Below are 26,955 nucleotides of genomic sequence, written 5' to 3'. Positions count from 1 at the left end.
CGCCTTTCTCTCCAGGCTGGGCTCTCTCCTGCAGGGCCAGTGTCTCTGGCTCCCGAGTGTGAAGCCTTGGCAGGCAGGCACATCCGAGGCTTTCCGAAGCGTGCCCAGGCCTGTGGCTCCCGTGCGTTTCAGTGTTGACTTGAGGGTGAGCCAGGAAGGGAAGATCCGCCCTTGGGTACCGATGAGCAGCAGAGGAGGTAGAAACACTTTGAAAACAAACAGGCCTCAGCCAACGAACAAACGGATGGAGGCGGACGTGGGCGCGGGTGAAGGAGCGACAGCAGGAACTCACATCTCAGACGCTCTCTACCTCACCCAATCCAGGTCCCCCAAAAAGAATGATAAGCGTTTACTCCACAACGAATTAGAAAATGAATAAAATAAATTGGAGCACTTCCTGCATGCCTGGCCTTGTTGTAGGCGCTGGGGACACGGCACCCTCGGAAGGGAACCCCTCTGCCCTTGGGGAATGCGTGTTTCCTGTAGCCACGTTCCCCTGGAGTATCTATTTTAATCCTCCCAGCAATCGAATAGCCCATTGACCCATTTTGCAGATGGCAAAACCGAGGCACCAAAAGGTGAAATGTCCTGCCCCAACTTGTGGAGCAAATGAGGCACAGGGAGGTTGAGGGACTCGCCCAGGGTCACACAGCAGGTTGAGCGATGGAGCTGAGCTCCTGAACCGGCTTGGAGAGGGAGCCCCACGGGTGTAGCTGCGAGTCCCACCCGGCTCCGCCCCAGGCGTGAATGGTCACGTCCAGCCTCGCCCGCGTGGCCACGAGAGGGCGCCGGCGGGCCTCGGGCGGGCGCGCGGTGGCCCGGGCCTCCCCCGCAGGAATGCCGGTGGCGGAGGGCGGCGCGCTGGCCGCACGCCCGGAGCAGCTGCCGCCTCTCGGATTCCGCCCGCCTTCCCCTCCCCGGGACCCCGGGTCTGCAGCCAGGAGGCGGGGGCGGGAGGGGCAGCCTGGCAGCGCTGTGTGGCCTCTGTTGACGCCCCCTCTTCCAGGGCTTCCAGCCCGCGGCTTCCCGGGAAAGGCCGGGCAGGACCCAGGGGGCGAGGAATGGTGCCCACGTCAACGTCACCACGAACGGCTGTCGTTTGTGATGCGCCTCCTAAGTCCCTGCACTTAGTAGGAATTTTCTCTCCAGCGCGATGCCGTTTCACAGAGGAAGAAACCGAGGCTCCGAGAGGCACCGCTGGCGGCTCAGGTGGCGGAGGCCAGGGGCTTCACAGCGTGGACGGAAGGACCAGGATGCGCCCAGCTGGGTCACTTCCAGTCCCAGCCCAGCCTCCTCGGGTCATTTCTTGGCCCTCGAGGGCTTCTGATCACCCCACCGGATGAACTGGCCCTGCTTCCTGCTCCCTCAGGGCCTCCCGTGCTCCCCTCCCCCGCTCTCCGCAGGCAGCGAGAACTTCCAGGACAAGTTTGTTGCTGTGCCGGAGGAAGGAGAACCCAGCTGTCACGTTTGGGGTTGCTTCCTGCGTCTGGAAACCCCGTGCAATTACAATGATATGCGCCCCTGCAGAGCGCACAGCCTGGGCAGGTAGAACTACCCACAAATAAGCCGCTGTGAGGGTTCCGAGGCTCCTCCGGGCAGTCGAGGAAGGCTTCCTGGAGGAAGCGGTATTTAGGCTGAGACAGGAAAGTCTCAGTCAAGTAAGGGGGTGAAGGGGTAGGGGTGGGAGAAGGAAGATGGTTTTGTTTCAGGGGAAGGGAACAGCCCGTGCAAAGGCCTGAAAGAGAGAGGGAGCATGGCGATTTGGGGAGCAGAAAAAGGTCTTTAAAACCTTGCTCCATCCAGGAGAATCTCATTTTGGTGCATTAATTTACCCACTCATTCCCTCAGTTATCAGATGTTTATTGAGTGTCTACTACGTGCCACATGTCGTAGGTACTGGGGATGTGGCTGAACAAACAACCACCTCCTCTCTACAGAGTTGACATTCTCGTGGGTGGGGACAGGCAAGAACCAAATAACTGTAGTATATGTCTGGTGATGAGAAATAAAGCAGGTTCAAGGGGTAGAGTGACATATACTATCTTGTGATGACAGGGGAAGGGCCTCTCTCAGCAAGTGACATTTGAGTACCTAAGTGAGCTGAAGGAGGGAGCCATGTGGATATCTGAGAAAAGTGTTCTAGGCAGAGGGAACAGCAGGTGCAAAGGCCCTGAGGTGGGAGTGTGCATTGGAGTGTTTAAAAAAAGCAAGAAGGGGGCTGGCGCGGTAGTGTAGTGGTTGAGTTCTCATGCTCTGCTTTGGTGGCCTGGGGTTCGCAGGTTCGGATCCCAGGCATGCACCTACACACCGCTCATCAAGCCAGGCTGTGGTGGTGTCCCACATACAAAACAGAGGAAGATTGCCACAGATGTTAACTTAGGGACAATCTTCCTCAAGCAAAAAGAGGAAGACTGGCAACAGATTTTAGCTCAGGGACAATCTTCTTCAAAAAAAGAGACAGCAAGGAGGTGAGTGTTCCTGGAATGGAGTGGGTGTAGGGGAGAAAGTGGGAGATAATCTGAGATGAATATTCAAGGATTAGATCATGTAGGAGGCCTCATAGTTGTGGATTTGAATCATATAGGAAGGAAAACCATTGGAGAGTTTTTGAAAAGAAGAGTGACATAATCTTCCTGTTTTAATAGAATCAGTTGGAGTATGTCCTTTGTTACTATGACTCGAAATCCAAAAGTAACAACAGCAAAAAAGATGAACAATTCCACAACATAAAAATAAGGCCAAATACCACCACTGAAAAGCTTGAAAAACAAACAAACAAAAAAACCAGAAAAAAGTGTTTGTGCTTCATATTACAGACTCCCTAATCTCCATAATATGTAAAGAGTTTCTAGGAATAAATAATAAAAATATAAACAATCCAATAGAAAAAAATTGAAAGATGTGGTCAGAAGGTCCACAAAAGGTTCTTTGACATATGAAAAGACATTTGGGCTCACTCATAATAAGAGGAATGCAAGTTAAAATGAAAGAAATGTGAGATACTAATTTTTACCCATTAGATTGGCAAAAATTTAGAAGACTGGTAATGCGGAGTGTGGTGAGGCTGTGGGGAAGTGAGCTCGCTAACAGATGGACCTCAGTCCTTCCCAATAGAGATGAATTTGGTAATGTTCATAAAAATTACAAATGCATCGTTTCTTTGGCCAAGTAATCCCATGACAGGAACACTCGCACATATGTGAGATGATGTATGCACAAAAGGTTGTTCATTGCAGCCATTGATATAATAGCAAAACTCTGGAGCGAGCCCAAAGGTTGGTCAGTACGGGACCAACTGCATAAATTATTATCCATCTGCACAACGGGATACGTTGCAGCTGTGCAAAAGAATGAGGATGTCTTCTTGGGCTGCTATCAAAAAATTTCCAAGATATATTATTCCAAAAAAGAACCAAAGTTCATACTTACGTGTATTGTATGCTGCTTTTTGTGAAAAGGTAGAGAAAAAAGTATATATTCAGTTTTTTCCACTAAAATACCCCATATTCATTTTTTAAATTGTGGTAAAATATACACAACATAAATTTCACCATTTCAACCACTTTCGAGCGCACAGCTCAGTGGTATTGAGTACGTTCACATTGCTGTGCAACCACCCCCACCATGCATCTCTCCAGAACTTTCTCATCTTCCCAAACTGAGACTCTGTCCCCATTAAACACTAACTCCCCCTCCACCAACCCTCGACCCCCACCTTCTCCTTCCTGTCTCTGTGAACCTGACTTCTCTAGGGACCTTCCATAAATGGAATCATACAATAGATTCGTCCTAGATTTGTGACTGGTTTACTCACTTAGCGTCATGTTTTCAAGGTTCATCCATGTTATAGCGTGTGTCAGAATTGCCTTCATTTTTAAGGCTGCATAATGTTCCATCGTATGGACATACCACAATTTGTATATCCAGTCACCAGGGTTTTTTTTTTCTGTATAATCAAAAAGAAAATCTGGATGGATAACTCAAGCAAGTTATAACAGGCAGGCGTGGGGGTGGGGACCAAGAAATGGGCAGTTGAGACTAGAAGTGTTTTAAAATATCCTTTAATTTCTCAAAGACCATTGTGAACATTTTACTGATTCAGAAGATGTTTTCAAAGGGTCCTCTGAGTTGCTGCGTGGAGAGTGGATTGTAGGGGGGCAAACACAGAAGGGGAGAGGGGAGGACGAGGCTGGTACGATCCTGCAGGAGAGAAAGGAGGGTGGCTAGAGTAGGCTGGGGGCCGAGAAGGTGTTGCGAAGTGCTTGGTTCTGAATATATTTTGCAGGTCAAGCAAACGAGATCTCCTGACAGATTAGCTGTGAAGATAGAGAGGAAGCAGAAATGACTCCAAGATTTTTGGCCTGAGCAACCAGAAGAACGGACTGATCCTGCTAAGACGAGGAGGACAGAGCGGGTGGACATGGGTATAAATCCAGAGCCGAGGGTTAGTGTGTCTTTAACACCTTTTGAATGTTGGCCAATCTCTGCTGGTCAGCAATAGCATCCAGTTAGAAGTTCATAAAAGCTTTTATTCCCCCGCTGCGGCTGTTTTTATAGTCTCCATCTGGGTTGCTGATGGTTCCTTCTAATATGTAACAGAAACTGACTCGAGCTTATTCAAGCAGCAAAGGAATGTATCACGTGGATGCTGGGGGCTCATGGCATCACCAGCCACGGAAGACAGAAAGGAACAAAGTGGGGCTGCAAGGCAGCAGCTGAGGCCACAGCCTAAGTCACCCCCCTGACACCAGCCGGCAGCTCTGGCTTCTGCTGCCAACCTTGCCAATGCAACACTCCTGTCCCTTCTTTCACCTCCTCTTCTTGATGCCTCCTTCTCCGGGTGGCCGGCTCTCAATTCTAAATCCTGTGCATCCGCTGAGCAGAATCAGAGTCACATGCTCACTCTCTAGCTGCAAGGGAAGCTGGTAGAGAAAATCTAGTATTTTCTTGCACTGAGAATCTAAGAATAGGGGTTTGGAACATCATACGCCCCACCCGCAAATAAATATTGAGTTTGGCTTCACTGATGGTGACTATGATGGCTTTTCCTTCTTGACAAGGAGATAAATGTGTGTGTTTTTTTTTTTTTGAGGAAGATTAGCCTTGAGATAACTGCTGCCAATCCTCCTCTTTTTGCTGAGGAAGACTGGCCCTGAGCTAACATCCGTGCCCATCTTCCTCTACTTTATACGTGGGACGCCTGCCAGAGCATGGCGTGCCAAGCAGTGCCATGTCTGCACCCGGGATCCGAACCAGCAAACCCCAGGCTGCCGAAGCAGAATGTGTGCACTTAACCTCTGCACCACTGGGCCAGCCCAAATTTGTGTTTTAAAATAATTTATTTAAGGGAGTTTTTGAAAAAGCAGGAGGATGTTAGACATAAAACTCAGGACAGTGGAGACCTTTGGGGTGAAGCTAATCCACAGGGACCCCACACGGAGGGAGCCTGGGGGACAAACACCTGGTCTTTCCCCTTGCACCCTCTGATCTCCAGTTGATGCCTCCTATTGGCAGAACCCAACCCAACCAGAAGCCAAAGATGGAGGAAATTAATGGATGTAACTCTTGGGGTGAGCTTCCTGGGGCAAACCAAGGACCTCCTGCACATGTGTGCTTCCTCTAGTCCTTTAAAAAATTAATTTCATTTTAGGAGCTGGCCTGGTGGTGTAGTGGTTGAGTCCATGTGCTCCACTTCAGTGGTCCAGGGTTCACAGGTTCGGATCCCGGGCAAGGACCTAGCACTGCTCGTCAAGCCATGCTGTGGCGGGATCCCAAATACAAAATAGAGGAAGGCGGGTAACAGATCTTAGCTCAGGGCCAGTCTTCCTCAAACACAAAAAATTAATTGAATTTTAAATTGAGATATAATTCATGTACCATAAAATTTACCATTTTGAAGTGCACAGTTCAGCGGATTTCGGTATATTCCTAAGGCTGTGCAACCATCGCCACTATCTAATTTCATATATTTTTTTGCAGGTATTCCAACAATGCTTCAAAAATCCAACATGAGGGAGGGGAAAGGAGGAGTTGATTTGACAAAACACACTAAGTAGCCCCCGTTATCTCTGCATGATTCAGAGACCTCTTTCTAGGGCCCCGGACTCAGTTTCCCTTTTTCTCCAAGAGGTTGCTAGAGACCCTTGAAGAGCGGCAGAGACAGAGTTGGACAGACCTGGCTTCCTGCCCCTCCCCTCCGCTCCTGATGGCCTCAGTTTCCTTTTTTGATGAACAGGGCAGATTCTGAGTGCCTCCATCTCGTCAGGCCATGGAGCAAATACTAATAAACAAACTTCTCCCAGAGCCTGGCGCTCCAAGGGGGTACCTGAACACGAGCCACAACCACGACTCCAAGTGAAATGGAACAGTGAGGGGACCTTCCCCGTGGTTTCTGCACGGTTACTCCTGCCCTGCTTTATAGGACATATCACCAGGCCAGTTGCCCCTGTGAACCAGGGACAGAGCCGGCATTTACACCCAGAGTCCATTGCTTCCCAAGTCCCCTGAGGAGGGCCCACAGACTTGAGGACACTGTCTTGGGGGCAAAATTGAAACTCTGTCTCCATTAAACACTGACTCCCCCTCCCCCGGGCCCCACCATCCTCCTTCCTGTCTCTGTGGATGTCACTCCTCTAGGGACCTCCTGTGAGTGAAATCAGACAGTACTTGTCTTTTTTGTGACTGGTTTCTTTCACTCAGCAGTGTCCCCATAGTTCACCCATGTTTTAGCGTGTGTCGTGATTTCCTTCCTTTTTAAGGCTGAATAATATTCCATTGTATGGAGGGACATTTTGTTTATCCATTCCTCCATCGACAGATACTTGGGTTGCTTCCACCTTTTGCCTGTTGTGAACAATGCTGTTATGAACACGAGGGTACAAATGGTCTCTTTGAGACCCAGCTTTCAATTCCTCTGGATAATACCTGGAAATGAAATTGCTGGATCATATGATAATTCCATTTGCTTTTTGGAGAAACCGCCATAGCGTTTTCCACAGCGGCTGCGCCATTTTACATGCTCACCAACAGTGCACAAGGGTTCCGGTTTCTCCACATCTTCACCAACACTTGTTATTTTCTGTTTTGTTGTTGTTGTTGTTTTAATGGTAGCCATTCTAACAGGTGTGGGGTGGACGCCACTGCTTTTCAATTTTTTATTTAGACATAAGAAATCAAGCTTTAAGAAATATTTAATATAGCGATTCTAGTGGTTATAAATCTGTATTTTATGGAAAAATATGCATCCACTGCTGGTGTGTGCGCACACACGTTTTGCTGATGGAGTGCGTGACCAGAACAGTCTGGAGCCCTCTTAGTCAACCCAGCTCAGTGTGGAGGTGGCTTTGGATCATCCTCGTATTCCCAGGCTCCAGACACTGAAGTCCTGAGGTTGAATGAGGCAGCCTGTCCCATTCTTCAAAGTCCATCGACAATGCCTCCTCCTCCAGGGAGCCTCCCTTGCCTTCCCAGACACCACTCTAGCTCCCTGCTCTGGGCTTCTCGGCCCAGGGCCCCGGGGTGGCTCTCTCTGCCCCAGCCCTGACCATGGAGGGGTGTGTGCCTGGAGGTCTCTGGCGTCCCGGCAATGCCCAGGCACAGAGCAGGTCAGGCAGAGTTTGCTGACTGAATGAATGAACATAGAGTCTGTACTGGCGCTAGCAGGGTGTGGACTAAAAAGGCCTGGCTGCTCAGGGGTGAGGAGGGGCGGGCGAGGCTCTGCTCAGCGGGGCTGGACCCGGCGGCGGAGGCAGCCGCAGCCCAGGCATCGAAGGCCAAGGTGGAGGAGGCGCGGCCAGTGGAAGAGCAGGCGGTGGGTGGTTCGCACATACAGGCCGCCCGAGGGGTCCACGGCTTTGAGGGCGGTCAGTGGGGAGTAGCGGGCGTTGGTCTGTTGGCGCAGGGGTGGTCTGGCCGAGCTGATGACGTTGACGATGGCCTGTGGGGCGGAGCCCTGAGCTCTGGGACCCAGGGAGAGGGGGGTTCTCAAGGGAGGGGCCCCTTCACATACCCGAGCTATGTCTCGGGGCTCTGGGGCCCCCACTCACCTGGACCACATCCTGTGGGCTCTGCCCCACGTTGCGGAAGAGCTCCCTGGAGGCTGGGAGGTAGGAATCCCGGAAGTAGCGCAGGGTGTCGGGGTCGGTGCCTGGGAACTCGGCCGTGGAAACCTGCTCCATCAGCTTCCCCTCAAATTCGGTGGCCACCGGGCCGGGCTCCACCAGGGAGACGCTGGGAGCGGAGGAAGAGGAGGGGATCTGGGGCCCCGACCCACTTGCTGCCCGGTTTCGCCCATCACTGGCCGTCTTTCTTTCTCGCTCTCCTAGTTGCCCCATCATTACGTCATTACGTAACAAGGATCATTACGTGATTACGTAACGAGGATCATTACGTCATCCCGCCCCACTCCGCCATCTCCTGGCCTCAGCCCAGTCGCGCCTCCTCCCCCTCCCCGCTCACAAGATGTTGAACTGGAGCAGCTGGATGGCTAGACTCTCGAAGAATCCCTCCAGAGCAAACTTGGAGGCTGCGTAGACTTCGTTGAACACGACACCTGAGAGGATTGGAGGAAGGCAGGCCCGTGGGGGGTCTGGGTGATGGGCTTTGTGGGTCCAGAGGGGTGGAGTCTTCGGCAGACAGACAGAGAGGGTTTGGGGCTCAGAATGAGGGATATCTGGGGCCAATGTGATGGGCGTCTGGCATTGTGGGATCCCGGCATAGGGCATCAGGATGAGGTTGTCTTGGGGACCCAGGTGCCCCCTCTTCCTAACAGTGCTCCATCTGCTCTCCACCCGGATCTCCCCTATTTCCCTCCATCCTCTAACCCTCTGGACCACGTGGGCATGGGATCCCCAGGGCCCCTGAGCGCAAACCCGGCTCAGCAGGGCCCTTATCAGCCCTGTTGGCCAGTGACTGTGGCCCTCGAGGTCAGGAGGAGCAGCTGGACAAGGCACCAAAGGGATGGGGCTGACTACATGCATCTTCTCCGTGGTGGGGTGACTGATAGGGCGGATTCCTTAGAGAAGAGAGTCTAACGGGCTTCAAGGAGGAAAGACGCAGGAGTATGGATGGCAAGTAGGTGGCCTCCATAGGCAGCTCATAGCAGACATCACTAGTCAATCGCTGCTCTCTTTTCTGTGGAACCTCAGAATCCCAAATCTAGACATCTCTGGGGCCTGGTGGGGGGTGTTTGGCAAGGGAGAGTCTTAGGAGTGGTTATGATGCTTCCTTTGGGTTTGGGGGACGGTTGGGAAAGATTTTTGGAGGTGTCCAGAAGTGGGGCTGATGCTGAATGTGGATGGCCATTGGCAGCACCTATAACACCACTACCTACATCTGCACCATGGCAGACCTGGTTAATCTATCCCAGAACTTTCTCCTTTCGGGCTTCAGAATCCTTCTCAACACAGGCACATTTAGAATAGGAACTAAAACCTATTTGCCATCCTTCTAGCCTGGGGAGGGTCAGACACTGGGGGGATTCCCAGGGGTGGGTCCCCAGGGCTCACCCTGCAGCCCCATGACACTGCTGACCACCACGATGTGGCCCTGTCGCCGTTTCTTCATGCCAGGAAGCACAGCTTTGACCAGACGGACAGCCCCGAAAAAGTTGGTATCAAAGACCTTCTGCATGGCAGCTAGGCTGAGCCCCTCGATGGGACCCACCAAGCCCACTCCAGCATTGTTCACTAAGGGGAGAGGTAAGGGTTACCTTCAAGTCCTCCCACCCCTTCTAGTGTCACTTCTCCAGGGACAGTCTCGGAAGCACCCCCACCCCCATTCCAAATCCAGGGTCAGTCCAGGGTGTCTTGGGTAGACAAATGTGGAACCTTGACTTTTACGTTTAGCATTTGTTATAGGGAATCCTGAGCCCAGGTCAAGGGAAGGGCTTCTGGGAACAGCCTCTCCCTTAATGCATGAGCAATTCAGCTCTGACCCAAAATTGTATCAAAACAGCCAGACTCACCATTCTTAGAAGACCCTTTGGGGACCATGAGTTGCTTCTTCATCATACTCCCTTCCCCAAATGACTCATCAAAATAATTTTCCCAACCACCTATGGTTTTCTCCATACGTGAGAAGTTCTATTCCATAATATCCACCCTACTCCCAGGTCTCAGTTAGTTTATTTCTTGTGTTTCTAAGAGACTGATGGGTATCCTGGGCTCTGAGCCAACTGGTCTACCCCTTCTGTCCAGGGCCAGAGGTTGCTGGTGAAGCAAGAGGGCTGGCGTTCAGACGCTGGAGAGACCTTGCTCTGATGAGGCTCTGTGCTTAGGCCAGGGAGGCGGCCACTGGCCCCAGGAGCCGCTCAGACTCACCCAGCACGTCCACTTCTCCTCCCTGGATGCAGCTGAGACACTGGGCCACCGACTCATCGCTGCACACGTCCAGCTGGGCCACGGTGAGGGTCTGACCCAGAGCCTCTCTGGCAGCTGCCTCCAGCATCCCCTTCTTTCCCAGATCCCTCATGGTGGCCACCACTGGGGACAGAGAGCAGAGTTGGGGGCAGGCACTGGGCTCCTTTCTCGTGTGTGGACCTACATGTTTCTGTGATCTCACATGAGCAGTCACAGAGGGATGGAGACCCACAGGTTTACACACTTACATTCACCACACAACCTCGAATGCACACTTGTGCACATACATTTCTATGTACATCCATCCATCCATCCATCCATCCATCCATCCATTCATCCATTCATCTCTCCATCCATCCATCCATCCATCCATCCATCCATCCATCCATCCATTCATCCATTCATCTCTCCATCCATCCATCCATCCATCCATCCATCCATCCATCCATCTCTACATCCATCCATTCATCCATTCATCTCTCCATCCATCCATCCATCCATCCATCTCTACATCCATCCATCCATCCATCCATCCATCCATCCATCTCTACATCCATCCATTCATCCATTCATCTCTCCATCCATCCATCCATCCATCCATCCATCCATCCATCTCTACATCCATCCATTCATCCATTCATCTCTCCATCCATCCATCCATCCATCCATCCATCTCTACATCCATCCATTCATCCATTCATCTCTCCATCCATCCATCCATCCATCCATCCATCTCTACATCCATCCATTCATCCATTCATCTCTCCATCCATCCATCCATCCATCCATCCATCCATCCATCCATCCATCTCTACATCCATCCATTCATCCATCCATCTCTACATCCATCCATCCATCCAACAAACATTTATTGAACATCTACTACACGCCATGCCCTATTCTAGGTGCTGAGACTCTTGCATGAAATAAGAAAGACAAGGTCGCTGTCTTTATGGAGTTCATAGCCTAGTAGGCGAGACCATAAATATAGAACAGATTGCCTGGAGAAAAGAAATGCATACACATCTAGGGTCAACATACATGCATATTGTAGTATGAATAGCCACGTTTACATCATCAACATAAGTTCTGATTTATTGTCAACCTACTATGTGCCAGACATTGTGCTAAACACTTTTATAAGCACTACCTCTGCTCCTCTCAAGAATCCTATGATTAGGTCACTAACATTTCCAGAGATGGCCACAGTATCTCCCATTGCACATGCTCTTCTAGAACCTTGTTGCTCCCACATCAAGACATGAGATCTCATTCCCCTCTCCTTGAATCTTGTGACAAGATGGGAACCAATAGGATGTGGTGAAAGTGACATTATGTGGCTTCTGAGACTGAGTCAGAAAAGGTGCTGCAGTTTCTGCCTTGTTTGCAGGAACACTCACTCTTGAAGCCTTCAGCCAGCACGTGGCAGTGGGGCTGTCCTGAGGCCGCCATGCTGGGAGGAAGCCCAAGCTAGTCCAGGTAGAGAGACCACATGGAGAAGCCCTGAGATTGCTGGAAGGGAGAGAGATGCCTGCCCAGGCCTGGCATGTTCCAGCCTCCTCTGTTCTAGTTGTAGCCTTTGACCCTGAGCCAGAACCTCCCAGCTGAGCCCTTCCCATTTTGTGACCTTTGTCAATCATGAAAGGTGAATGATTACAGTTGTTTTGGACCGTAAATCTTGGGGTGATTTGCTATTTATCAGTAGTAACCATAACAGGTAGATAAAGTTATCCCCATTATACAGATGAACAAACTGAGGCTCAGCAAGGTGAAGTTCCTTGCCTGTCCCACCCCTAAAAAGTGTCAGAACTGAGATTTGAACCTGAGTGCTGAGCCCAGGCACCCGTATACATATTTGCACTCCCCCACGAGTGCATGCACAATCACACATGCACACTCCTGGGGGTATTTGCATGTTATCTGTGGGCCTGTGTGTTTCATGAGTGCTGCACAGCTGAAAGGGGAGCCACAGGCACCTATATTCAGTGTTGTGACAAGTATGGGACCAGGGGCTGGGCTGCCTGGGTTCAAATCCAGACTCTGTCACTTTCCGGCTGGGCAAACTTGGGCAAGGACCTTTGGCAGTCTGTGCCTCAGTCTCATTTCTAAGCTGGGGCAAATGATAGTGGCCACCTTATAGGGGTGACATGGAGATTCAATATCTTACTAGATGCAACACACTTAGATCGGAGCCTGGAACATCATAAGCGCTCGATCAACATCATTGACCAGCAGTTTTATCCATTCATCCATCTGCCCACAGGGACACACAGAGCACAATTACTTTCTTGCACACTGCCACTCAGACTGTCATGCCCAAAGTTGTGCATGCTTCTAAGACAGAGGGCAGAGGGCTGGATGAAGCAGCTCTGCCAACTGGGGCAATGCCCTCGCCCCCTGCAGCCTCTCTTAAGTAACAGCCCTTTGCCCACTTCAATGCCGGCCTGCTCTGGGTCAGAGGTTCCCATGGGTGGGGTGCGGGTTGGGACAATTGACTCCAGAATTGCAGAAGGCTAAGTCGCTAGACCTAGAGGTCCCCCGTAAACCCCCAAGGTCAGGGTCACTTAAGAGGCTTATCTGGGAGCGGTAATCTGGGGAGGACTAGGGGAGGGGAGCGTCAGGGGATGCCCGAGTGAAGCCTCAGAGAAGCCTTCCCCACCAGCCCTTCTAAAAATATCACCCACCCCGCCTCCCTCCCCCCACCACATTCTCTCTTGCTTTAGTTTGCTTCTTAGCAAAATTATTAGCGTTAGATATATTACACAATTTAAAAATCTGCTTATTGTCTGTCCTCCCTTCCCTCTTCCATGACCCCGCTACCCAGGGGAGAGGTTTTTGTCTCTGTATGTTGTTCGCAGCTGCATTTGCAGCACCTAGAACAGTGCCTGACACTCGGTAGGTGCACAGGAAATATTCATTGCATCAGGGGATGCTTCCAAGCCCACACACATGCAGCCGAAGGGATGGGCTGTGGAGCCAGTGCCGGGAGGGCTGGGGGTCCTCGGAAGCCGTGCCCACCCCTGCCCGCCTCGGCTGCCCTGGGCCCCTTACCCTGGAAGCGCTGCCGGGGGTCTTGAGCCAGCTGCACTGCAAGCTCCAGGCCAATTCCTGTGGAGCAGCCGGAGATCAATACAGTCCGCGGTGGCTCGGCCATGTTGATCCCTCCCCGGACGGGTGACCCCTGCTGGCCAGCACCTGACTCCTGTCACCCACCCTTGGCTCATCTGCCTCCTCCAACTGATCCTGCAGGGTGAAGGGGCCCCGGGGGCCTCCAACTCTGAACTGACCTTGAGTGGGCAGCTGGGGGCAATCCTTCAGCCTCAGCACACCCTGTGTCCTTTATCTGTCAAAAATTTCCTCTCCTCACTGCTACGCGCAGAAATGGGGTCTTTTTATTAGGCTGGTAAATTATTCAGGGCTGGGGGGATTTACAGGGAACGGGGAATCAGCAGGGGCATTCTCTCCCTGTCTCTATTCCGGGCCAAGAATCTTCGATTGGAGGATGATAGTGAGAGAAGGTGACAGAGAGTGGTCCTCGAAGGGTCCTTTCAGAACGGAAGTGGGTGGAGAAATGTCAGATGGTGGCCATAGACTCTGGGAAGAACTTCCCAGCAAGGCGGGGCAGGGCAGGGCAGGGAATGTATGAGAGTTTTAGCTGGGGAAGTCTTAGCGTTTGGTGTCTCTGGGAAGGAGGAGGGGCAGCTTGGGGCTATTCCCTCTCCTCCCCACTCCCTGGGGGCCCCCATCTCCCCCTCAGGTCAGATGGGCCCCACCCGTCCTCTCCAGAGACACAGAGACTCTTTGTCTGAGGAGTCAGAGGCTGGGAGGAAGGCACAGCCGGCTTCTCCCTCTTCCCCATGGCCGGGAGGGTGGGGGTGCGGTTCAGGGCCCAGGATACGCCCTTTGGGTTCCTCCCGCAGAAGCTCTGGCAGATCCCGCAGGTCTCTGCTTGTTCAATTGCACAGACAGCTCCACCTGACCCCCTGGGGCCTCTTCACACTGGGGGGTCCCAGCGGGGTGAGGGGGGTCCCTGCCTCACCCCAGGAAAGGCAGGGATCCACCCCTCCCTGCGGCCGTGCCCTGCTTTGGCAGAGGGCCAGACCCCCCCATTCAGTGGGGACGTGTGTGAGGGTTTGGGATTACGGCTGGGGCACCCATCTGAAGACCTGAGTCAGGGAGAGGAGGCCTAGGGATGGGGGAGGGGACCCTTTATTTGAAGACTAAGAGTTTGAAGAAAATCATGAACAAACGGAGTTTTGGAATCTGTGGTGAGGCTTTGGGGGTGGGGCCAGGACATCCAAGTCTGTCATTTGGGCGGAGAGATGAGGGTTCGGGGTGAGGCTGGGAACCCCATTTTGGAATCTGGGGTGAAGTCTGAGGCGGGCTGAGGATCTCTTATTTAGGGACCTGAAGGGAAGGCTTTGGGGTGCAGCTGGTACCTCTTAGTGTGGGCCTGAGAGACCGGGGTAAGGCAGGTGGGTGAGAGTCGGTGTGAGGCTGACACCCCATTTGGGAGCCTCGTCGAGACAGAAAGGATTTGGTATAAAGCTGCACCCCCTATTCAAGGGCCTGGATGGAGGCTGAAGGTTTGAATGAGGCTAAGATCGCCTTTGAGGGAGTTTCTTAGGAGGAAAGGGTTTGGAGCGAGGCTGGGACCCGGAATTCCGAGGCCGAGTGGGAATGACCCTCCTCCTCCACTGTGGGGTGGGGCGAGAGGGCCCAGCTCCCCGCCCAGGGCTCCGCCCCTCGCCGGCCAATCAGCGCTCGGCACAAACTTTCCCAACTCCCTCCGCCGGCTGTCAGCCGCCTCCCCTCCAGCGAGCCTCGCCTGGCTGGGCGCTGGAGCGCAGGGCGAGGCCAGGGCGGGGTCTCGGGCAGTCTCTTGCGGATCCCGAGCGGAGCCGGCCGCCGCGAGGGAGGGCACCGAGCCGCTGGAGCCGCCGCTCCCCGCTGCCGCCCCGGCCGGTCCCCCGCCTCGCGCGCGGGCCCCGCCGGGATGGGGAGCCGCCGGGGCCTGGGCCAGCCGCGGGCCGGCCTCTGCCTGCTCCTGGCCTCGCTGCAGCTTCTGCCCCGGACGCAGGCCGGTGAGCCGGGAGGGAGGCGATGGGACTCAAGGTGCAGGAGCCGGCGAGGCCCCCGAAGACGGAGTGGAGTCGGGAACGGGGGGCGTGCGCAGGGGCGTGCGTGTTGCGCGTGGCTACGGGGTGGCGTTCGGGCGCGAGCGTCCGACTCTGGGCGATTTGTGGGTGTGACAGCTGGCTGGGGGGACGCGGGCGGAGAAACGTGTGACCATGTTTTACTGGCCAGTGCGTGAGAATGAATGCAACTCAGAGGCGTGTGTGTGCGTGTAGCAATGTGTGTGCGGCCATTTGGGACGAATTTGTGTGTATGCCTGGGTGTGGGATTGACGATGACTGTGTGGATGTGGCTGACGGGGTGATCCCTGGGCGAGTGTGTGATTGTGAGTTGTGGATGTTCAAGTGTGTCTGTGTGCGGGGCTGATTTTGAGAATAATTGCGTGCGTGTGTTACGAGTGTGATTGTGTGTCTCTAGGTGACCCTGTGAGGGGTGTGATTTTTGGGGTGTACGTAATTGCCCGTGAGAACGTGAGTGGATGATTCTGAGGGGGATGGTGAGTGGGGTGAGTATGCGAGGGGGCTAACCGAGGCTGCAGAGTTCCCTTTGCGCCTCCCCAGGTGGCTTCACCCCACTTTCCCTCTTCTTCCTCTGCCCCTAGTTGGCCCGCACCACCACCCCTCTCCCCATCCCTTCCCCCCTCCCCCCACCCCGCGCTCCCCAGAGCCGAGATCAGCACCATGGACAGGACCTCGAGGGCCGCGGTGAGGGGCGAGGCGGGGCGGGGCGCAGGGCGGGGCGGGGCGGAGCGCGGGCGGGGGCGGGAGTGCAAGCTGCTCCCCCCAGCTGAGACAGTCTCCAGTGTTTTTCCCGAGGAATTTCTCAGGGGCCCCCAGGGGTCCCGGGGGCCGCCGGACGGGTGAGTCAGCGCTGACGCACGCCCAGCTGCGCGCATCTGGCTGGACGCCGTGCCCCGCCCCGGAGGGTTCCGGGTAGGGGGCGCCCCGGGGATCCGGAAGGTCGTAGTCCCTCAAGTGGTGATGGAGGGGGCTTCTCTGGTCTGAGAGATCCCAGACTTGGCCCTCCTGGAAACCCCTCCCTAAGGCGAACTCAGCCCCCTAACACACATACACGCACGCACACTATACTACAATTTCTCTGGAGTCCGGGGAGATGCCTGCTCACATGGACAATCCCAAATTGGCCTATGCCCCGTTCCCACGCTCACACATGCACACCGTCGTGCAATCGCAGGCATCGTTCAGAATATAAGTCCCTGGGGACGCTAGGAATGTTAAACACGGGTGCTCACGTCCAGGCAACCCCATCAGCCACCCGCCACATGGTCACAGCTTTTGTCACCCTCCTACGCTTTTAAACTATCACACATGCTTTCCCTGGCATCCTTCCAACACGATAGGCATTCACAACCAGTCACCCACTGGCTGCCTTGGCCACATGCTCACATATAACCACACCCCCCTTCTCGAGTGTAAGCCTCACAGTCACAGACTCACCTGTGTGACCCGCAGAGCCGCGAGCTCACCGGCAGGACCCAGACTCACAAGGACACACAGCCACCAGTCAAAGAGCTGCATCTAATCTCTCCATAGTGGGTCAAATACTCACACACGTTGACACAGCACAAATCACACACTCGGCCATTCCTTGGTTCATATAGAATCACACAATATATAGAATCACGCAATATATAGAATGCACAATCTCATACATGTATGTAGTAACATATACACACATTTACACAGACACTCACACCCATGTTCTCCTATGCATCTGAGGGGACCCCAACCGTGTCCCAGCCGGGCCCCTGTCTGCCTCCCTCCATGTCGTAGACCCCATCCAATGTCTCCCCGGGGCCCTGACCAGCACAGAGGAGAGACTGTGGGGGAAGGGCGGGCTGGGTCCTTGACAGACCCCCACCCCCTGGCCCTGCAGGCAGGACTCAATGCCTCTTGTGTGTCTCCTTGTCATGAAGCCAGCAGTGAAAAGAAAGGGCAGTCAGTCTCTGAAAGGTCATTACAGAAGGGACACAAGATCTAAGCAGGAGACATTTGGGTTCGATGCCGGCAGGGACTTTGTGAGTGAGCAGTTGGTCATGGGGAGACCCCTTCCCACTGAATACAGCCTGGGGTCTGGGCGAGGAGAGAGCCTGGGAGAGCCACGCAGGGTAGGGTCATGGCTCTCAGCCCTCGCCTGGCCCCATCTGGGATGATCGTTCCGTGGGGAAGTGACCCTTGTGGTCAGCAGAGCCTGGGAGCCCAGATCTCAGCCCCAGGGGCCTGTAACTCAAATACCTCTTAATGACAGCCCAGCCACAGAACAGGCAATTAGAGATGGGGCTGGTGGCGGCGACGGGGTTGGAGAGGGGAGTGTGGATGGAGAGAGAGAGATGCGGAGAGCAACCCACACCCAGAGATACAGAGAGGGAGGCACAGAGATAGAGACACGCAGAGAGAGACAGATGGGAGAGCGAAGGAAATACCGAGAGACAGAGACGGAGAGAGCTAAAGAGTGAGAGAGAGCGAGAAAGTAGAGAGCGAGAGAGAGAGGGAGAGAGACACTGATTCAGAGTTGGACACAGACGGAGACCTGGAAAGACCCATGCAGAAAGTAGGACAGAGAGAGGGCGGGGAGGGGGAGAGATGAGGGAAGGCTGGAGGCTGGGGGCAAGAGGGATCCGAGGCTGGAGGATAAGGAGATCTCACCCAGGAGGAGCTGGGACAGGGGTCGCTCATCCAAGCCCCTATCTCCCCCAAGTCTGGCCCCCTACCCTGGTTCCCAATGGTGAGGTCAGCAGAGCCGCCCCCAGGGTGAGGTCATGGGCAGAGTCGGCAGAATCTGGCTCCTGCCAAGAGGCTGGGTCAGGGGGTCAGTGGGACAGTCTGCCGAGTGGAGGGGAGATCAGGCAGGGGCTTTGGGCCCAGGGAAGCACCCGCCCACCCCTGCCCAAGCCATGTGGTTCCACTTAGCACTGGCCAAGCGGCGTGGGGCGGGGCTGATAGGACGGCTGGGGTTAGGATCTGGTTGGGCCAGACCAGTCCCTCCTTTTGCTGGGATGAAAGGGAGAGGGTCAGAGGGAGGAGGTCAGGAGGTTATCAGAGAGAGGGGGTTCCAAGGGGGAGGGCAGGGAGGGTGATGAAATGGAGAGGTCACATGTCAGATGGAGGAGACTGAGATAGGCAGAGGGAGGAGGGCAGAGAGGGTGACCAGAAGGAGAAGTCATTGGGGATGGTCAGAGAAAGAGTGGTCAGAGGGAGAAGGTCTGAAGTGGCAGGGGTCAAAGGGAGGAGGTCATGAGTGATGGCAGCCAGAAGGAAGAAGTCAGGGGAGGTGAAGGTCAGAGCGAGGAGGTCATGGGTGATGGTGGTCAAGACAGTGGTCAGCGGGCCAGCCCTGTGGCCGAGTGGTTGAGTTCGCTCGCTCTGCTTCGGCAGCCCAGGGTTTCGCCGGTTTGAATCCTGGGCGCGGACATGGCACTGCTCATCAGGCCACGCTGAGATAGCATCCCACATCCCTCAATTAGACGGACCCACAACAGAAAATATACAACTATGTACTGGGGGGCTTTGGGGTGAAAAAGGAAAAATAAAATCTTTAAAAAAAAAAGAAAGTGATCAAAAGGAAGAAGTCAGGGGAGGTGAAGGTCAGAGGGAGGAGGTGTTGGGTGATGGTCAGAGGGAGGAGTTCAGAGGGAGGAGGTGGGGGAAGAACACACACAAGGAGCCCCTCCTCTCCAAGCGGGTTTCCCCTGGCAAGGGGGCTTCGGGCTCAGGAGGCAGCCCCAGGGAACCCGTGTGGTGGAGTGCACGGCGGGGGGGAGGGGGGGGGGACCGTCTGGCTCTGGGGCTCAGGCCAGGAAGCTTTGATTCATCCCAGAACTAGGTCAGCTTTGCTTTTTTCTCACCAAAAACCAAGGGAAAAAACAGGAGTCAACAGGCTGATGAGGCCGGAACAGCTGTGGGTGGTGGGGGGTGTGGGTCCCAGGCCTGTTCCTTCTCTCTGACCCACAAACACAGGGGGGGTTGAGCCCCCCAAACCTGAGCCGTTCCCGTGGAGTCCCAGGCTTGTTGTAACTGTCCCACCCCGGCTTCCCCCTGCAGCTGAGCCCGTGGATGTGCTGAAGGTCCTGGGTGTGCGCGGGGGCCAGGCTGGGGTCCCTGTGGGGCCTGGCCTCTGCCCCCAGAGGGCCCCGGAGGGCGACCGGGCATTCCGAGTGGGCAAGGCCAGCACACTAGGCGTCCCCACGAGGGAGCTCTTTCCAGGTGAGTCAAGGCAGGAGGGGCTGGGGATCACCCCGGAAACGTGGGTCACTCTGCTAGGCCACCTGAGCTGCCTTTTTCCCTCTGTCCCCTCCAGATGGGCACTTTCCTGAGAATTTCTCCGTGCTGGTCACTCTGCGGGGCCAGCCCGCCAACCAGTCTGTCCTTCTATCCATTTACGATGAGGGCGGTGCCCGGCAGCTGGGCCTGGCGCTGGGGCCCGCTCTGGGCCTCCTAGGTGACCCCTTCCGCCCCCTTCCTCAGCGAGTCAACCTCACGGATGGCAGGTGAGTGTAGGGAGGGTGGGGGTCCAGGCAGAGATGGGGTGAGAAGCACCCCTGGCTGAGACTGTCCCCTTGCAGGTGGCACCGTGTGGCGGTCAGTGTGGATGGTGGGATGGTGACCCTGGTGGCCGACTGTGAACCTCAGTTGCCTGTGCTGGGCCAGGGGCCTCGCTTCATCAGCACAGCTGGACTCACTGTGCTGGGGACCCAGGACCTTGGGGAGGAGACTTTCGAGGTAAGGCTTCAGTGACCTGGGAAACTGAGGCAGAGGATGGGAGAGAGTTTTGTCCACCCCTGAATCTGGGCAAGAGATTGTAGTAGGGAGATGTCCAGCTTCCATCTAGCACCTGGAAGCTGAGAGAAGGGGGTGCCATACCTTGTTGCGCATCTTAGCGGTGTGCGACTGTGAGATTGTAGAGTGACAAAACTAATTTGTGATGATGCATGCTCGGCTCATGGGGGAAGGATAAGGTTGTGACATGCGCCTGCGCTGGTTGTTGTGATGGTGCGTAATTGTATGTGGGGCAGTTGTGACGTTGAATGCCGGCCAGGCGTGGTGTTGTGTGGCTGTGTGACAGATGTGGTTTGGGCGTAGTGATTGTTGGGGGTGACTGTGCTGTCTCTGTGATGTGTGTCACCTCCAGGGGGCCAGGGACCTCATCTATCGTGCTCCCCTCCTTATCCCCAGTACCTTGAAGGGCACCTGGCACATAGTGGGAGTCACCATGTGCCCGAGAGCTAAGGAACAAATGTGCCTCTGATGAGACAGATGTTGTGGGATGTGGTTTGTGGTCGAGATTTGGTGTGACCCTGATGGGATCTTTCTTCTCTCAGTTTTAAGGGGCAGAAGGATCGCTGGGGTGGGGCCACCCCGTCCTTCTACTTAGAGTGTTCTGGGTGGAGAAACACCAAGCTTTGGTGCTTGGAACAGGGTCAGAGTCAGCCTGTGGCTCCCTTCCCTGACTGCCCCCCCCTCCCCAGGGAGACATTCAGGAGCTGCTGATAAGCCCAGATCCTCAGGCTGCCTTTCAGGCCTGTGAGCGGTACCTTCCCGGCTGTGCCCACCTGGACCCTACAGCCACAGGGGTGAGTGAGAGGCTCGTCATCCCTGGCTCCAGGTCATAGGAATGAGTGAATTCTGACCCACATCCCATGGGGCAGCTTGATCCCTGCCCTCCAACAGGTGTGAGTGACCTTGACCTCGAGTTACATAACTGAGTGACCCTTGGCCCCAGATCATATGATTGACCTTGACCTCAGGTCACAGGGCTAAGTGAGCCCTCGCTTCAAAGCACAGGACCAATGGACCATGTGCCAGCATGACCTCAGGTGACCTGAGTGATGGGGCCGCCATTGAGGGGTTCCAGACATGATTGGGGCCCTCTTCCCAGGCCCCCCAGGGTGACCCAGAAACCCCTCCCCCTCGAAGGAAGGGGAAGGGAAAAGGGAAGAAAAAAGGGCGAGGTCGAAAGGGGAAAGGCAGGAAGAAGAAGAACAAGGAAACTCTGACCCCGAGTCCACCTCCTGGCTCCCTGGAGAACCAGGTAAGGGACCTGCGACTTCTTACCTCTGCTCTTTGACTGCCTGACCTCTGGTCTCTGATCTCCACTGATTGCTGGCACCTCACCCAAAGTCTCTGCCTCTAGTCTCTCATCTTTGACCTTTGACTTCTTTCAGCTGACTGATGGCTTGGGGGGTGCTGGTCCTGTCCTCTGAGCTCTCCCATCTCTGTCACCCCAACCTCCAGTTCTGGAGGGCTAGAGGGAGGGGACACACCAGAAGAGTACCTTATTATCAGGGGATTCTTGGTGAGGGCTACTGTTTAAGGGTGTTGGTTCGCTGGGATGAAGGAGGGGTTCATTAGTTAATGTGTCATTGTTTGGGGTTGACTGGTTGGGATCATTGGTGATGGTTATTCATTGGGGGAGCCACTAATTAGAATTGGGGGGGCACTATTTGGCCTACCTGACTGAGATTGCTGGTTGGGGGGTCATTGTGGGGAGATGATGATTGAGGTCAATGTTTGGGGGGTTTCTAGTTAGAGGTCACTGTTGAAGGTCATTGATGGAGGCCACTGTTGGTGTTATTGGTGTCACTAGTTTAGGATTAGTGGTGGAGGGGGGTCATTTCTGGGGATAATTAATTGGGGAGGTTCTCAGTGGGGGACCACTGATCGGAAGGCACTAGTGGGGTCACCAATTGGAGTCATTAGTTGGAGGAGTGACTTTTAGGGGGTCATGGATAAGATAATTAGTTTCGGAGTCCCTGATGGGTTATTAGTTGGGAAGTCACTAATAGGTCATTGGTTAGTGGAATTACTGTTTGGGGGTCATTAGTTGGGGAGCTCTAGTTGGGTTCACTCATGGGTATTCATTTTGGAAGAGCATTGGTTAAGGGAATATTGATTAGGGGTCACTGGTGGGGCTTATCAGTTGCGGGGGAGTCACTGGTTGAGGTCCCTGGTTGGGGAGGTCACTGGATGGGAGAGAAACTGATTGGAGTCATTGATGGGGATCACTAACTGGGGGGCCTCTGGTGGGTCACTGGTTATAGGAATGATTGGTGGGAGGTCAATGACGTGGGTTATTCATTGAGGGGGTCACTGGTTAGGTCCTTTAGTGAGGATCATTGGCCAGGGGTCTTTGATGGGGGTCGTTAATAGGGGGTGGGGTCACTAACGGGTGACTGGTTGTAAGAATACTTGGTACCATTGATGGGAGTCATTAGTTGGTGGGTCACTGGGTAGGGGTCCTTGGTGTGGGCCACTGACTGGGGTCCTTGGTTAGGGGAGTTGCTGGTTACATGACATCTGCTCTCAGCATCAGCAAGGAGAAAGAAATGATCACTCCAGTCCCAGAACGGGGGCACCAGGAGTAGCCTATCCCATCCCCTTCCTCAGCCCTAGCCTGTCACCTTGGCCCCCACCACCCTCTTCGCACCCTTCACCCAGTTCCTCTGCAGCTGTCCAGGCCAGGAGGAACTCTGCTCCCTCTCTGCCTGCAGCCTGGCTGGCTGACCGCTGAGCTCTGCCTTGGGAGTGGACACGTGGGGTAGGCTTCCGGAGTCTGGCCCTAAGTACTGGACCTTGACCCTGACCACTGGGCTCTGGAGCCAGCCCCACTCTGCCTTCCAGGCCTCACAGCCCAGGCCAGCGCCGCCCCTCCTCCAGACGTGAGAGCTCCCCCTGCTGGCTGTCCTGGTCCAGCCAGCACACCGCCTACCCTATATGCCTCTGATGGTTTTTGAGAATCCGCTTCCATCCTTCTCCCTAGACTAGGTCCTCCAGGGGAGAGGGCTGTCTCCTCCTTTGCCTCCCTTTTGTCTTGATTGTCTTGCCTCCAGACCGGATTCTCCCTCTGTCCCTGCTCCAGACCTCCACTGACATCCCCCAGACAGAGACCCCAGCTCCGACTCTGTCTCTGACTCCCACACCTTTGGTCCTCACCACCGCTGTGACTACTGGCCACAACATCGCGATCACAGAGGTTGGTGGGCAGTGGACGGGGCTGGGCAGAGCAGCGGTGGTGGCAGACAATGAGGAGGTCAGGGGCAAACTTTGGCCTGCCCCAATGTCCTCAGGGAAGCCTGAATCCTGACAGCGAAACTGAACTGGGAACTCTGGAGACCAGCTTGGCCAAGGAGGACATGGAAGGAGGTCGCCCCACCATGTGGCCTGACTTCTGGGCAGCAGAACGGTCATTGCAGACCCAGTTCCAGATCCTTCCTGTGAGTCTGGGTGGCTGGGTTAGGTGCGGGGGAAGAGATTCCTGCCTGGAGCCACACACAACCACATCCTCTCTTTTGCTTTTTAAAATCTTGCCTAGAATGCCTTCCCACCAGCCTCGCGTGGTTTTTATTTATCAACAGTCACTGTGTTAACGTGACAGGCATTGTGCTAATGGATGGCTCTGGGGGTAGGGTCATGCCTTTGGCTTTTAATCTAAGCAAGATGAGAAGCCACTTGAGAGGCAACACGATCTGACTTGCAGTTTTAAAAGCTCCTTCTGGCTGCTGCTCAGCGTATGGACTGTAGGGGGAGCCAGAGGGGCAGCAGGGGAAAAAGTCTACACGACAGAGTTGTGATCTGGATGAGGGGGTGCTGGTGGCGGTGGGGACGGAGAAAAGTGGACAGATTTGGGCCGTGCTCCATGTTGCTCTTGCTGCTGGAGGTGGAGAAAGATGCAAAGAGGACCAGGTAGATGCTCGGTGGCGCCACCAGATTAGATGGGGAAGCCTGCAGGAGGAGCCAGTGGAAAGGGTCGAGGATCTCATTTCCGATGCCCTAAATTGCCGACACCTGTTTGGCATCCAAATGGTGATGTCAAGTGGGTGATTGGTTAGAAGATTCTGGAGTTCAAGGGAGATGGTCTACGCTGGAGTTAAAGACTTGGAACTCATCTGCAGAGCAATGCTGTCTTTGGTCAAGAGTTTGAATGAGGTTGCCTAGGGAAATCACACAGACAGAGAGGGGAGCCCAGGTTCCAGCCTTGGTGTTGGATGGGGGAGGAAGTGAATAATCCTAACCGATTCCCCCTGAGTGCCTGTTAGGTGTTAAGCATTGTTTTAACTTATTCATCTTCCCATGGGACGTATAGTCGTCATTCACCCACCGACTTTGCAGGCGAGGCTGTAGGAGTTGAATTAAGTTGCCCAACATCACTCAGCTAGTGAGAGGCAGCTCTGGGATTAGGACCACAAAGGACTGAGAGCCCCATGAGCTCCAGAGTTCATGCTCTTCGTCTTGATGCTGCATAGCCAGCTTGAAGCTGGAGGCTGCTCAGAACACATCGGTTGAAGAAACCACAGCAGAGGCAGCTCTGAGGGTGGAGCATGTGTGCAGGAGTGCATGCGTGCATGCAGGCGCATGAGACGAGTGTGAGGTCAATTAGCTGGGAGTTCTGCGTCTGAGTCCTGGGCCCACATCTCTCGTCTCTCCACTCCCCTGCCCCAGGGCGCCGGAGAGAAGGGAGCCAAAGGAGAACCAGCAGTGATTGAACAGGTGAGGGGTGTGGAGCCGGAAGCGGGTGGAGGGGTATGGGCTAGAATGGGGGTCACACTCATTTCTCCCTCAGGGACAGCAGTTTGAGGGACCTCCAGGAGCCCCTGGACCCCGAGTGAGTCATGGCTGTGTTTTCCTCTTCCTGCTTTCTCTTCCAGTTGGGGTGTTTGAGCCCCTGGGGTGAAATGTTGCCGGATCATTCAATGACTATTGGATATTTGAGTCTCAAAGGATGAGTCAAAATAGGGGTGGGGTCGTGTGGGTCAGTATAGTATTGAGGGGTCGGGAATGGCTCGGTGATGGGTGGGAAGGTGAGCATGGGGTCAGGGTCAGTGGTGGCTCGGAAGTCAGCCTGGCTCAGTCTTTGCACTTCTCATGACTTCTGTTCCTCTGTCCCCAACAGGGGGTGGTTGGACCCTCAGGTCCTCCTGGTCCCCCAGGATTCCCTGGGGACCCTGGTCCACCGGTAAGAGACTCCCTCTGGGGTGTATCCTTCTGGGGGAGTGAGGTTTCAGGCTGTGGGGCTGAGATTGGGAGCATGGATGTCTGAACATGGGTCCGGGAGGCTGGGACACCGTCTCGAAGCTGGCGCTGACCCCTCCTGCTCGTCTCTCTTCCCATCTGTGAATTATCACTCTGGTCCTCTTTTGTCCCTGGGGGCCTATCCCCTCTTTTCTCCTTCTGTCTCTACCCATGAGTTTCTTTCATCTCTGTCTTTCTCCCTATGTCTCTCTTTCTTTATCTCTCTTCTCTCTTTTTCTGTCTCTGCCACTTTTTGTAACTCTCTCCCTCCTTCCATCTCTCTCTCTCACTCCTCTCTCTGTCTCTCCCTGCCTCCTTCTTTCCATCTCTCTGCCTCCACCCTTCTGTGTGTGTGTGTCTCTCTCCTCCTCCATCTCTATCTCTCACCTCTCTCTCTCTCTGTCCCCTCCTGCTCCCATCCTTTCCTTTATCTCTCTGCCTTCATTCTTCTCTGTCTCCCTCCCTCTCTCAGGGTCCTGCTGGCCTCCCAGGGATCCCCGGCATTGACGGGATCCGGGGTCTACCAGGCACAGTGATCATGATGCCGGTAAGAAGGAGATAGGGTGGCACAACCTTGGGGCGTGGAGCCCTCACTCAGGAGGGGGCCTCTCTTTGGGGCTCCCCTCACCACTACTTGCCCTTAGTTCCAGTTTGTAAGCAGCTCACTCAAAGGACCCCCAGTGTCCTTCCAGCAGGCCCAGGCCCAGGCAGTACTCCAACAGGCTCAGGTGAGTGGAGGACGACAAGGTGACCGAGGGAGGGCTAATGGGAAGACACCGAGAGAACGACAGAGACGGGGGATAAGGTGGGCTAGTCAGGAGACAGGTGGATAGTTGTCTCTTGAAGATGCCTTTTTGGGGGGGTGTCAGGGATCTTGTGGGAGACCTGAGACTCTGCTCCTCTCTCTTTTTCTAGCTCTCCATGAAAGGGCCCCCCGGCCCAGTGGGGCTCACTGGGCGCCCAGGCCCCGTGGTGAGTGAAGAGGCTACATGGAAAAGGGGGACTCAGGAGTGGGGAGTGGTAACGTTCTGACTGCTTTACCCCATCTCTCTTCCTCCAAGGGTCTCCCTGGGTATCCAGGTCTGAAAGGAGAGATGGGAGAAATGGGGCCACAGGTGAGACTGGTGGGGGTGGGGACAGGCTCGGATGGGAAGAGTCTTCTCCTGGGGCCACAGGATAATGTTCTAGTTGAGGAAAATGACAAGGGCTGGGGTACCCTTGAAATGATTGCCCTTCCTAGGGAATGATTTAAAATAAATCCTTCCTCCTTCTTACTCTCCTTTTTCTTCCTACTTTTCTTTCTCTTCTAGGGTCCCCGAGGCCTTCAGGGACCTCTTGGGCCCCCTGGCCGAGAGGGAAAGATGGTGAGTGACTCCTAGGTCTCGAGCTATCCCTTATCCATCCCTCAACCCCCAACGTGAGCCTTGGCTCTGTGC

General features: G+C 54.6%; 2 protein-coding genes and 1 long non-coding RNA gene across 9 annotated transcripts in view; 2 read left to right on the top strand and 1 right to left on the bottom strand.

The window, feature by feature from the left end:
• Window positions 1-784: 784 nt before the first annotated feature.
• Window positions 785-4,413, top strand: LOC139041285 (uncharacterized). The gene is made up of 3 exons (XR_011496141.1): window positions 785-1,545; window positions 2,280-2,468; window positions 4,286-4,413. It is a non-coding gene; the product is annotated as an uncharacterized lncRNA (long non-coding RNA).
• On the bottom strand, window positions 4,052-13,916 carry RDH8 (retinol dehydrogenase 8). Of its 7 annotated transcripts, XM_070491960.1 has the most exons (7): window positions 13,646-13,916; window positions 13,410-13,466; window positions 10,320-10,481; window positions 9,507-9,686; window positions 8,458-8,551; window positions 8,046-8,229; window positions 7,108-7,958 (listed from the first exon to the last, which is right to left on the bottom strand). In XM_070491960.1, the coding sequence occupies exons 3-7, from the start codon at window positions 10,468-10,470 to the stop codon at window positions 7,689-7,691; spliced, it is 879 nt and encodes a 292-aa protein (XP_070348061.1). In that variant the 5' UTR covers window positions 10,471-10,481; window positions 13,410-13,466; window positions 13,646-13,916; the 3' UTR covers window positions 7,108-7,688. The 7 variants fall into 7 exon arrangements, with proteins under 7 accessions (XP_070348064.1, XP_070348063.1, XP_070348062.1 ...); XM_070491963.1 differs by lacking the exons at window positions 7,108-7,958; window positions 13,646-13,916 and adding an exon at window positions 4,052-4,316 and having other exon boundaries at window positions 13,410-13,560; XM_044752667.2 differs by lacking the exon at window positions 13,646-13,916 and having other exon boundaries at window positions 7,108-7,936; window positions 13,410-13,560.
• Window positions 13,917-15,211: 1,295 nt separating this feature from the next.
• The window catches only part of COL5A3 (collagen type V alpha 3 chain), a 36,526-nt gene continuing 24,782 nt past the window's right edge, over window positions 15,212-26,955 (top strand). Inside the window, exons 1-16 of the mRNA XM_044752298.2 lie at window positions 15,212-15,442; window positions 19,556-19,717; window positions 19,812-20,001; window positions 20,077-20,233; window positions 20,980-21,084; window positions 21,390-21,542; window positions 23,370-23,483; window positions 23,578-23,724; window positions 24,950-24,997; window positions 25,071-25,112; window positions 25,401-25,463; window positions 25,992-26,066; window positions 26,164-26,247; window positions 26,435-26,491; window positions 26,581-26,634; window positions 26,830-26,883. Of these exons, the coding sequence (XP_044608233.1) occupies window positions 15,355-15,442; window positions 19,556-19,717; window positions 19,812-20,001; window positions 20,077-20,233; window positions 20,980-21,084; window positions 21,390-21,542; window positions 23,370-23,483; window positions 23,578-23,724; window positions 24,950-24,997; window positions 25,071-25,112; window positions 25,401-25,463; window positions 25,992-26,066; window positions 26,164-26,247; window positions 26,435-26,491; window positions 26,581-26,634; window positions 26,830-26,883 (1,593 nt within the window). The 5' untranslated portion in view covers window positions 15,212-15,354. The remainder of the gene's footprint in view (window positions 15,443-19,555; window positions 19,718-19,811; window positions 20,002-20,076; window positions 20,234-20,979; window positions 21,085-21,389; window positions 21,543-23,369; window positions 23,484-23,577; window positions 23,725-24,949; window positions 24,998-25,070; window positions 25,113-25,400; window positions 25,464-25,991; window positions 26,067-26,163; window positions 26,248-26,434; window positions 26,492-26,580; window positions 26,635-26,829; window positions 26,884-26,955) is intronic.

Source organism: Equus asinus, chromosome 20, assembly GCF_041296235.1.
Source record: "Equus asinus isolate D_3611 breed Donkey chromosome 20, EquAss-T2T_v2, whole genome shotgun sequence".
In the NCBI taxonomy this organism is placed as follows: Eukaryota; Metazoa; Chordata; class Mammalia; order Perissodactyla; family Equidae; genus Equus; species Equus asinus.
The sequence above is the reverse complement of the archived record's forward strand: the minus strand, read 5'-3'. Positions and strand labels throughout refer to the sequence as shown.

Bases quoted from the DNA above. Each gene is read 5' to 3' on its own strand.
- RDH8 (XM_070491957.1), bottom strand. From the start codon at position 13,512: ATGGCCGAGCCACCGCGGACTGTATTGATCTCCGGCTGCTCCACAGGA. The intron at 8,552-9,506 runs GTGAGCCCTGGG...CAATCCTCTCAG, and splicing joins CAGTGTCATGGGGCTGCAGG to GTGTCGTGTTCAACGAAGTC. The intron at 8,230-8,457 runs GTGAGCGGGGAG...CTCCGCTCCCAG, and splicing joins CTGCTCCAGTTCAACATCTT to CGTCTCCCTGGTGGAGCCCG.